General features: G+C 43.5%; 1 protein-coding gene across 1 annotated transcript; it reads right to left on the bottom strand.

Annotated features, from left to right (window-relative positions):
- Positions 1–8,301: 8,301 nt before the first annotated feature.
- Positions 8,302–9,267, bottom strand: LOC147668871 (olfactory receptor 5AR1-like). Its single transcript, XM_086948383.1, has one exon. The coding sequence runs from the start codon at positions 9,265–9,267 to the stop codon at positions 8,302–8,304; it is 966 nt and encodes a 321-aa protein (XP_086804509.1).
- Positions 9,268–11,790: the final 2,523 nt, after the last annotated feature.

The raw sequence follows: 11,790 nt of genomic DNA, 5'->3' as shown, positions 1-11,790 counted from the left end.
TATTCTTTATTACGTGACGTATCACGTAGCCACGTGAGACGCCTCATGGCGCATCAAATAACCGTGACGTATCGGCTCTGCAGCGCAAACAAAACCCGTAACGTAAGCGTGCCGGAGCACTCTTACAGATATATATATATTTTTTAACCTTAATTAGACAAAATCCACACGTGCACATATCTTGAGGCCTTGCAAAGGCACATCAAACAAACAGTCCCTACAATTTTGCCAAGTTTGCTGGAAATCTATTCCCTTAATTTTTTTTTTACTGTTTCTCTTGGTTTTCCCCTTGTTATGCTTACCGGGACGCTACCCGGTACGCGAACCGGACGCTCCAAAAACACAAGATGGCGGACTCCAGTTACGCTGCCGGTTAACTGCCCGGTTCGCGTACCGGGAAGCGCCTCTACCGCGAAAAATCGCGGGGGACTTTAATATCCCCCTCATCAATCCTAGGGGGTCAGGAGGGGTTTACCTTGCCCCCTTTCGATCATCTCCCCCTTCTTTTTTCACCACATCTTGTCTCTCGAACCTACCGAGAGACAAGATGGCGGCCGCTCCGGACTGTTTACAATGTTGACAGCTACGCTGCCGGTTAGCTGCCCGGTTAGCTGCCCGGTGAGCTGCCCGGTGAGCTGCCCGGTGAGCTGCCCGGTGAGCTGCCCGGTTCGCGTACCGGGACGCGCCTCTACGGCGTAAAATCGCAAAAAAAAAAAAATTATTATTTTTTGCCCCGCGGGGCACTTTAATATCCCCCTCATCAATCCTAGGGGGTCAGGAGTGGTCTACCTTGCCCCCTTTCCTTCATTTCCCCCTTCGTTTTTCACCACATCTTGTCTCTCGATCGTACCGAGAGACAAGATGGCGGCCGCTCCGGACTGTTTAGAATGTTGACAGACACCAGAGAGCCAATCAGCTTCGCTTCGCGAAGTTCCGTTACGCGTCAGGTACGCGAACCGGGGCGCTAACCGGACCGCTGTCACAGATATATATATTTTTTTAAACGTTCATTTCTCAAAATCCACTGGAGCACATATATTGAGACATAGCAAAGGCACGTCGGGCAAACCATATCTACAATTTTGCCAAGTTTCATGTAAATCTATTCAGCCGTTCGAGCTAAAAGTGAGTCCAACCGCCCTATGGAAAAATGAATGGGAAAAACGCGTTTTGGGACCCCCCTTTTTTCTCGGCCCCCCTTGACGAACCCCCCCCCAAAATTCTCAGGGGCTGCTCAGAAACAAAATGTGCCATTTTCCTGAAAATTTCAGCCAATTCCGTTCACAAACGCCAAAGTTATTAGACATAGAATTTTCAGAAATCCCATAGAGAAAAAATCCTAACTATATATACCCACTGGCTATCGCCAGTAGGTAATATACATATATAAACATATATAATCTGCATATCTATATAAATATAAATGCATGCATACATATACATATATGCATACATATGCATGTTATTTACATGAAAGTTTTAAAAACACTAATAAAAGCAAAGCTGAAAAGCCACCTCATTACAAACAGAATGGCTTTAACTTAAACAAAGGCGAGATCTATTGCATTTTCAATGCTTGTTTACTTTGGTTCTACCAAGAAGGCATTCAGATGTGTCACACATTTGCCATAAATTCTGAATGTTAGCACTCTAGTTGCTCATTAGATCACGGTAGTAAAGCTAGTGCTCACCAGGGAAGTCTGCTGCTAATCATGGTTTGCAGCCATTTTCCCGCATTTTTTATCCCGCAGACTTTCAGTCCGCATACCATTATCCCGCAAGGTCATTGACCTCGCATACCATTATCCCGCATTGTTTCAAAACGCATGTGCATTTATCGCGCATGCCTTTACAAAGAATTACGTTTTAAAGGCATGTATGGTAAATGCATTTGCGTTGTGAAAACCACGATGACGAGAGAGGTAAGTGGGTTTGTGTTAATTTTTTCGTGGGTTAGTGATTGTGTAGTGTAGTGTAGTGTTGTGTAGTGTAGTGTTGTGTTAGTGTAGTGTAGAGTTGTGGTGGTTGTTTAGTGTAGGGTCATGCTGGGGGTAGTGTTTTAGGGTTTAGGGTTGTGTTGTAGTGTTTGCGTAGTGTAGGGTCATGCTGGGGGTAGTGTTTTAGGGTTTAGGGTAGTGTTGTAGTGTTTGCGTAGTGTAGGGTCATGCTGGGGGTAGTGTTTTAGGGTTTAGGGTTGTGTTGTAGTGTTTGCGTAGTGTAGGGTCATGCTGGGGCTAGTGTTTTAGGGTTTAGGGTAGTGTTGTAGTGTTTGCGTAGTGTAGGGTCATGCTGGGCGTAGTGTTTTAGGGTTTAGGATAGTGTTGTAGTGTTTGCGTAGTGTAGGGTCATGCTGGGGGTAGTGTTTTAGGGTTTTGGGTAGTGTTGTAGTGTTTGCGTAGTGTAGGGTCATGCTGGGGTGTAGTATTTTAGGGTTTAGGGTAGTGTTGTAGTGTTTGCGTAGTGTAGGGTCATGCTGGGGGTAGTGTTTTAGGGTTTTGGGTAGTGTTGTAGTGTTTGCGTAGTGTAGGGTCATGCTGGGGGTAGTGTTTTAGGGTTTTGGGTAGTGTTGTAGTGTTTGCGTAGTGTAGGGTCATGCTGGGGTGTAGTGTTTTAGGGTTTTGGGTAGTGTTGTAGTGTTTGCGTAGTGTAGGGTCATGCTGGGGTGTAGTATTTTAGGGTTTTGGGTAGTGTTGTAGTGTTTGCGTAGTGTAGGGTCATGCTGGGGGTAGTGTTTTAGGGTTTTGGGTAGTGTTGTAGTGTTTGCGTAGTGTAGGGCCATGCTGGGGGGTAGTGTTTTAGGGTTTTGGGTAGTGTTGTAGTGTTTGCGTAGTGTAGGGTCATGCTGGGGGGTAGTGTTTTAGGGTTTTGGGTAGTGTTGTAGTGTTTGCGTAGTGTAGGGTCATGCTGGGGGTAGTGTTTTAGGGTTTTGGTTAGTGTTGTAGTGTTTGCGTAGTGTAGGGTCATGCTGGGGGTAGTGTTTTAGGGTTTAGGGTAGTGTTGTAGTGTTTGCGTAGTGTAGGGTCATGCTGGGGGTAGTGTTTTAGGGTTTAGGGTAGTGTTGTAGTGTTTGCGTAGCGTAGGGTCATGCTGGGGGTAGTGTTTTAGGGTTTAGGGTAGTGTTGTAGTGTTTGCGTAGTGTAGGGTCATGCTGGGGTGTAGTGTTTTAGGGTTTTGGGTAGTGTTGTAGTGTTTGCGTAGCGTAGGGTCATGCTGGGGGTAGTGTTTTAGGGTTTAAGGTAGTGTTGTAGTGTTTGTGTAGTGTAGGGTCATGCTGGGGGTAGTGTTTTAGGGTTTAGGGTTGTGTTGTAGTGTTTGCGTAGTGTAGGGTCATGCTGGGGGTAGTGTTTTAGGGTTTAGGGTTGTGTTGTAGTGTTTGTGTAGTGTAGGGTCATGCTGGGGGTAGGGTTTTAGGGTTTAGGGTAGTGTTGTAGTGTTTGCGTAGTGTAGGGTCATGCTGGGGTGTAGTGTTTTAGGGTTTTGGGTAGTGTTTGCGTAGTGTAGGGTCATGCTGGAGGTAGTGTTTTAGGGTTTAGGGTAGTGTTGTAGTGTTTGTGTAGTGTAGGGTCATGCTGGGGGTAGTGTTTTAGGGTTTAGGGTAGTGTTGTACTGTTTGTGTAGTGTAGGGTCATGCTGGGGGTAGTGTTTTAGGGTTTAGGGTAGTTTAGTTGTTTAGTGTATGCTAAAGGCATATTCGTTCTAAAAGTTTTCGTTATTTTAATTTGCGGCCTAATAGTACATGCAGGATTTCGTCATATATTCGCTAATCATACTTTCTATGGCAAAATGAACCCCCTCATTTTGTTCCTTTTTAAATTAAATGTTTTAAGAGTTACCACTTTATTCCAATCAAGATGGCTTCAGGTGTGCCATACCTTTGTAATAAGTAGGACAGTTAGCACTCTAGTTGTTCTTTAGAACACTCTGGGACATTCTGTCATTGGGCTATAGTTGGGCTACATCTGGCTGATATTTGGGCTACATTTGTTTTTTTGTCTCTGGTGGCCATCTTTGGGCTACATTGGGCTACATTGGGCTACATTTGGGCTCCAACATATATATAGCCCAATGTAGCCCAATATATATTTTTCAAAGTTAATTTTTGTAAAAACCACTGGAGCCTATATCTTGAGACATAGCAAAGGCACATCGGGCTACCAGTCCCTACAATTTTGCCAAGTTTGGTGTAAATCCATTCAGCCGTTCAGGCTAAAAGTGAGGCCAACCGCCCTATGGAAAATTGCATGGGAAAAACACGTTTTGGGACCCCCCTTTTTTCTCGGCCCCCCCTTGACGAAACCCCCCCAAATTTTCAGGGGCTGCTCAGAAACAAAATGTTCCATTTTCCTGAAAATTTCAGCCAATTCTGTCCTTAAACGCCAAAGTTATTCGACATAGAATTTTCAAAAATCCCATAGGAAAAAAATCCTAACTATATATACCTACTGGCTATCGCCAGTAGGTAATATATATATATATATATATATATATATATATATATATATATATATATATATATATATATATATATATATACAATACATATTTAAAGTTTAAAGAAAAAGGCATTCCCTGGATGATGTCATCAGTGATGTCGTCTGTGATGTCATTTGAGATGTCATCAGTGATGTCATCAGTGATGTCACTGACCATGTCATGAATGATGTAATATGAGACATCATCAGTAGTGCCTTGTGGGGGCGTGAGTTATAGTTAGGTGAACTAACTATAACGGTGGAATTTCCCTGGTTTTGTATGAGTGAAATGTCCAACTAACTATAACGTCAATTAAACCTTTGGTTTTTACAGTAAATTTCAATGTTTTTTAAAGTTTTAATTTCTAACTATAACGTCCTTTAAACCTATGGTTTTTTCAGTGAATATAGATATAAATATATATATATTTTTTTTCACAGAAAACATCAAAGGTTACAGGGTCGTTATCATAAGTAAATAGAATTAAAAAGAACCTTAGAAATTTACTGAAAAAATCAAAGGTTACAGAGATGTTATATTTAGAAAATAAAATTAAAAAGTACCTTAGCAAATCACTGAAAAAAACTCAAAGGTTACAGAGACGTTATAGTTAGGATCAAGTTTCACATATATAAAACCAGAGAAATTCAGCAGTTATAGCTAACTATAACTCGTCCCTCACGTATTACATCACTCATGACATGGTCAGTGAATTCACTGATGACATCACAAATGACATCACTGGTGCATCATCCAGTGATTTTGAGTGTTCAAAAAAAGTTTAGGCGTGTAAAATATATGTAACAAGGTTTATTGGTGAACAAGTGGGTATATGAGTGCCTGTATGAAGGATTCAGTGGGTGAATGACTGACTGTATTGGTGAGTGATTATGTGTCTCAGTGAATGTATTGGTGAGTGACTGGTTGTGTGAATGTTTGTATCAGACTGGCAGTTAATGTCTAATTGGCTGTGAGTGGGTACGTGAGTGGCTGTATGGGTGACTGATTGGTTATCTGAGCAACTGTATGGGTGTCTGACTGTCTATGTTGGTGCATGCTAGGGTGTGTGACTGCCTGCATGGATGAGTGAGTGGGTGAGTCAGTGGCTGTATGGGTTAGTGAATGTATGTGTGAGGGGCTGTATGGGTGACTGAGTATGTGTATGGCTGTGTCAGTGAGTGAATGGATGTGTCAGTGGTATATGGGGGACTAACTCCATATACAAAAGGCAGTATATGTGAGTCGTGGGTTGTATACAAATGACTGACATGATAAGCAGGTTGCTCCCGCCTTCATTTCATGATTTCTTCGGCTTCAAACTGACGAGCTGACGAGATTTTCGGTGTAGCACCTGTGTGCCTCGGATAGGTACTGTGACCTGGGCTCCTTCTCAGCAACCCCCAAAGACTTTTTTCATGTTCCTAAGTAATACATGCTCTCTACTGATGATGGGCTAAACCCTGAAACACTAGTGTCTAGAGATATCTGCACTGCAAGTTCCCACAATGGTCAAAAACTACATCGACTTGAAAGTGTGAACCAACTGCGTTTACCAAGATGCAACGGGGTCTAACAGCGCTGAGATGACAAGCAGGGTGCTTCCACCTTCATTTCCTGTTTTCTTTGGCTTCAAGCTGACGAGCTGACGAGCTCTTCGGTGTAGCACCTGTGTGCCTCGGATAGGTACTGTGACCTGCGACGACCTGGGCTCCTTCTCAGCACCCCCAAAGACTTTTTCATGTTCCTAAGTATGACATGCTCTCTACTGACGATGGGCTAAACCCTGAAACACTAGTGTCTAGAGATATCTGCACTGCCAGTACCAACAATGGTTAAAAACTACAGCGACTTGAAAGTGCGAACCAACTGCGTTTACCAAGATGCAACGGGGTCTAACAGCGCTGAGATGACAGACAGGGTGCTCCCGCCTTCATTTCTTAGGTACAAATATAAGGTTGAGTTCACTTTTCTGTATAATACACTTTTATCACATGTGAGTAAGGTGGGGATTTGCGCAACCCCATCCTGAAGAAGGAGTTTTAGACTCATGTTGACGCACTAGCGAGGTTAATGTACATCACTATACATTAGTAACCTCTTTCACAATACCAGCCAGGGGCATATTACCATTTTTTTTTTTACCGCACAGCCAGGTATTTTTTAATAATCACGTATTACTTTCCAAACCCCACTACTCACACAAAAGCATCACCCTACACACACCACACACAGGGGCCGATTATGATGGTGGACGGACCTGAGTCCATCCGCCACCATAGAGTAGGAGGGAACCTCCACATGGCCTGCGGAGTTCTCTCCTGTGCAATTAGGATGTGACCGCCACTCTGGCGGTCACATCCTCTATTTTCACCATTGCGGCGGGTGCGGCTTCAAGCTGCATCCGCCGCAATGGTAAAAATGCATACATTGCATTTGTATGCAGAAAGCGGCAGGCACCGTGCTGTGCCTGCCAATTTCTGCATACAAATGCAGGTGGGGTACCATAGGTACCCCCATGTGCCCCCCAACCCCCTCTCACCAAGGGGGCCCGCAACGGGCCCCCGCAGTGAAGTTACACATGCTTTTCCACGACAGAAAACCCGCCGCGGAAAAGCATTTTTAACAGCCCATCCTAATATGGCTGACGGTGTCTGAGAGACACCGTCACCATATTAGAGCATTTCCGCTGCAGTTGTAAGCCAACCGCGGCAGAAAAGCTGCGGACGGAAACCAGGACCCACCAGCCATCCTAATGTGGCGGTGGGTCTTTCGTGGGTCCGCTGCGTTTTTTCCGCATCCTCCGGGCAGGCAGTGGCTTCCTCCGGCCCGGAGGATGCAGAAAAAACGCAATCGTAATAGGCCCGCTAATCTGTGTATAAGTGCTCCCACATAGCCATAGGTAGTAGCACGCCGCATCCCGTAGAGGGGTGCGAAAACCCCGATGATGAAGCCTGACACCAAGGGTCCTTTTGGTGTGTGAGGGGTATTTTAAAAAACACTGAGTGCTCCCCACCATTGTAGGGATCACTGTTGCTCTTGAGTGGATTCTGTTTTGTTTATGAAGCATCTAAATATTCACCTGAATGCCATGGATAGCAGAAGCAACATCATGCGCTTTTCCCCCTGAATGACATAACATGAAGTGACAGCATATGACAGTTAATCTGATGACATGACAGTACATGACAGTCTCTGAGTGTTTGCAATGATAAATTCACAGCAAGTGACATCAAAGTGGATGGAAAATGCTAACAAGAACGCATTATATACTCCAATAAAAAATAGTCCTAGTCCTGTTGAAAGTGCTCCATGTTTATTTCCAGACTCAAACAGGGTCCCCAGATATAAAGCATATTTCTCCCTGATCTCTAATCAATATTTGGCTCCCTTACTGGTGCACTAAGGGGGTCTGTGGGGCACTAAATGTCCATTGACATGACAAATATGGAACAGGGAAAACACTGACCTAGGGACCAACTAAAGTGATGTCTATTAAGATGTCATCTCCTTGGGGAGCAGAACCAGTTTACCACCCCACTAATGTCCCCAGGAGAGCTGAATTTTTATTTGAGTGTAGCCAGAAATAAGAGCAAAGCCATCGCTGAGGTAGACCCATCCAGGTGGTCTGAGGGGTAGTGGATTTCAAATTCCCTGGGAGGCAGATCAGGTGTATCCATCATTTTCTTGGTCTCAGGTTATTTTGTTGATAAGAAAAGACACATTTAATTTCAATAGTGCTTTACTTTTGGTAATAATGTTATAAGCAAACTCTGTTAAGACTTGGGGCATGGCCATAGATAAGAATATTTTCTATAAGTACAACATGAACTATTCAATTAATGAAGAGCAGTGTGTCTGCCTTAGTTTCCATATAGATTTTTCCAAAGCACCTTTTACATCCTTGTTTCTCAAACTGTACAGAATTGGATTCAACATTGGGATGACAACTGTATAGATTACAGCAAAGAGCTTGTCTTTGTCCAATGAGTGACCAGATGTTGGTTTCATGTAAACACCAAGCTCACTTCCATAGAACAAAACAACTGCAGTCAGATGAGAGGAACATGTGGAGAACAACTTCTGTCTCCCTGTGTTGGATGGAATTTTCATGATATTTAAAATGATTAGCACATAGGAAGTTATTGTTAAGATGAAAGGACCAAATCCTGCGAGAATACCTCCTCCTAAAGTTGCGATATTTATGAAATATGTGTCTGTACAGGATAGTTTAAGAAGAGCATTAAAATCACAAAAGAAATGATTGATTTCATTTGATGCACAGAAGGATAAATTTGATACCGAAACAACATGTGGTATAGTGTCAAGAAAGGCTATTGTCCAGGATGTTACAGTCAATGAAATCATGGCTCTTTTATTCATTATAGATGCATAGCGCAGGGGGTTGCAAATTGCAAGGTACCTGTCATAGGCCATGACCGACAGCAAATAAAACTCTGTGCTGATTAATGAAACATAAAGATAGAATTGAAGAATGCATGAAGAGAAATTGATGGATTTGTCAGATTTCCTGGCTTTCAGGCAGACCACCAGCAGTTTTGGGATGATGACCGTTGTCAAACCAATATCTAGGAAAGATAAGTTAATCAGAAAATAATACATGGGATTTTGAAGATGTTTGTCAATGCATATTAATGTAATAATGACAAGGTTTCCAAGAAGAGTAAATAAATACATGAGTAAGAAGAGAATGAAAATTGGAATTTGAAACTGAGGATTTTGCGATAATCCCAAAATTAAAAATTCACCCAAGAGAGTCTGATTCGACTTTTCCATAATCACAGTGCATTGTGTTGTTTTTCAATGAAAAAATGAAGATCTGGGGAAAAAACAAAGCACAAGATGAAGAAAAGCAGACAATATTGCAGCTGAATGAAAAAGCATGCATCTGGATACATTGTTGTCATCTGTTTGCAGTGTATTAACAAGCATTTGCAATGCAATAGATCTCACATTACTGAAAATTTGAGCTATTGACGTTGCAAATAATAATGCAACGCCAATAGCTCAAACTCTAGTAATGTGAGAATAATTGCATTGCAAATGTTAGTTTTTCTATTTATTTATTTTTTAAGCAATCGCGGCATCCCACGCTTTAGCTTGAGATGTTTAAAGCCAATGCGTGGGATCCACGATTGTAAGAAAAGTAAAGAAATTGAAAAAATGTCATGAGGTACATAGGAACCCAATGGAATTTAAGAATCCAAAGCATGCTGATTAACTGGCCTATAGGGCTAAATGTGTATTCTGTTTAGTATGGAGCTGGTCGCGGTACAAACTCAAATCTGTGACGGTGATGGGAGCAGCACAAATTGGATTTTGTGGCCATGCTAGAATCAGATTAAGAGTGCCGACTCCAGCAGCTGGGAAGAGAGTCACTAAGGAAGGGGGATCAGAGTGCAGGACACACACAACAAAGGGGTCCTTACTCCCCGCTGTTGTTTAATCTTTACATGCTTCCCCTCATCTCCGAATTGCAGAAAAGACCGGCTGTCATCTTCAATTACACGGATGACCTCCAGCTCATCTTTAATATTGACTCCTCTCCCTCCTCCATTGAGAACGTTCAGTCGACCATGACGTACATCAGCAGTTGGATGAACGCTAACCGGCTCAAGCTAAACCCGGACAAGACTGAGCTGGTTCTCACTGGGCCTCCGGGAAACCCCTGGAACTCTAATTTCTGGCCGCACTCACTGGGTAGTGCACCTTGCCCGGTCAACTCGGTTAAGAGCCTAGGAGTAACCATCAGTTAAGATCTCTCCATGAGACCTCAAGTTAAATCCGTGATGTGGGTATGCTTTTTCCACCTTCACCGCATCAGAAAAATCAGTAGATTCCTCACCCAGGAAGCCCTAGTTCAAAGTTACTGTCTACCTGTTAAAAGGAGGAGCATTTGGAGAGATGATTGACCAGGCCAATATGTCACCTGAGTGACCTCATGTTGAGAGGTCATGGGGGGCATTGCAAACAGAGGAACTCAAATAAAAGTAAAATCTAATATGATGCTACAGCTGCAACCTCAGCTGTGGTCTTTCTCTCTTACAGTATAGGAGATTGTTAGTACAGGGCTGCTTAAAAGCAAGAGTTAGTTAAAAAGATGCACTCAGAAAATAATTGAAAGAGGAGACTATTCAGGCAATTTCAAGAGTGGAGAGGTGTGGTGCAGCGGCCAGAGCAGCTGCCTTTGGAGCACAGGGTTCACGGTTTGATCCCCAACTCCGGCGGCAGCTTAGCTCAGCAACATGTGACTCTGGACACTAGCTCACTTAATTTCCACGATAGCCCCCAGTGCCTTTAGAACCGTAGGGGTGAGTAGTTCACACTTTACATATACTGGATCTGGATCAGGGTACCAGGAGAATGTTAAGAGCTACATCCGATTTACAGGATGGAGCAGAAAAAGAGGCGGCTATAGAGGCCAAAGGGTAACCATTTATTTATAACTCGCTATAACATTACTGGGACAAAATATATCTCCTTTCTCAGGCACTCTGCAGAAGCCATAACTGGCCAGCAGAGAGACACCCCACAGCCATATGTCAGGATATTGCGCAGTTACAGATATGGTCGGAAAGCTGCAGCAATGACTATTTCTTCAGGGCAAACATGATTGAATTGTTTGAACAGCTACCTGTAGTCACATGTTTTAGTCATGTAACATACATCTGTAGCACAGGTTGGCCCAGGGACCGAAAGATCAGGAGTAGCGCTGCAATTTCGCAGGCCGACACTGTGAGCTGTGTCGTCTACGGGCATCCGACTGCTGCCATAATACTGTGAGCACTCTTACTGTTGTGACCTAGGCAGCAGAAAAAGATCTCAGGGTCATGGTGCTCAGCAGTTTACGATTAGTAGGTGTAGTCTGTGCGGCTGTTGTGAGTGGGTGTAGTATGCTTCTCCCAGCTGAGGAGTTCCTGTGGTCTATAAACCACACTCTCTGCATGTTAGGTGAGCGGCTGGGCCCCTCGATGGCCCATATTTTGGCCTGATCTTGTCTATTAGACTGGGTATGTGTGGGGAGGAGTGCTTGCATTGTCGGTTATTTCGCTACCCTTTTGGTGGCTGATGCTCCTATAAGCTGCCCAATAATAAATGTAGTCGCTGTGGTGCAATATAAAGTGCACAGCACGTGTTGTTAATATGAAAGTGAGCGCTGTTCTCAAAACCAAACCGCGGTGATATATATATCAAAACCACAGTCCTAATAACAGATGTCCTCTTCCAACGGAAAAATCAGGTATGGACCACTCAGCAGTTTAAATGTATGCAGTGCTTTATTGTGCGCTCAGCAACATG

The sequence above is a fragment of the Lissotriton vulgaris genome, unplaced genomic scaffold, assembly GCF_964263255.1.
Source record: "Lissotriton vulgaris unplaced genomic scaffold, aLisVul1.2 SCAFFOLD_3346, whole genome shotgun sequence".
NCBI lineage: Eukaryota > Metazoa > Chordata > Amphibia > Caudata > Salamandridae > Lissotriton > Lissotriton vulgaris.
This window is presented reverse-complemented; position numbering and strand designations above follow the sequence as displayed.

What these genes read in the sequence shown, in the direction of transcription:
- LOC147668871 (XM_086948383.1), bottom strand. Translation starts at nt 9,267, where the DNA reads ATGGAAAAGTCGAATCAGACTCTCTTGGGTGAATTTTTAATTTTGGGA.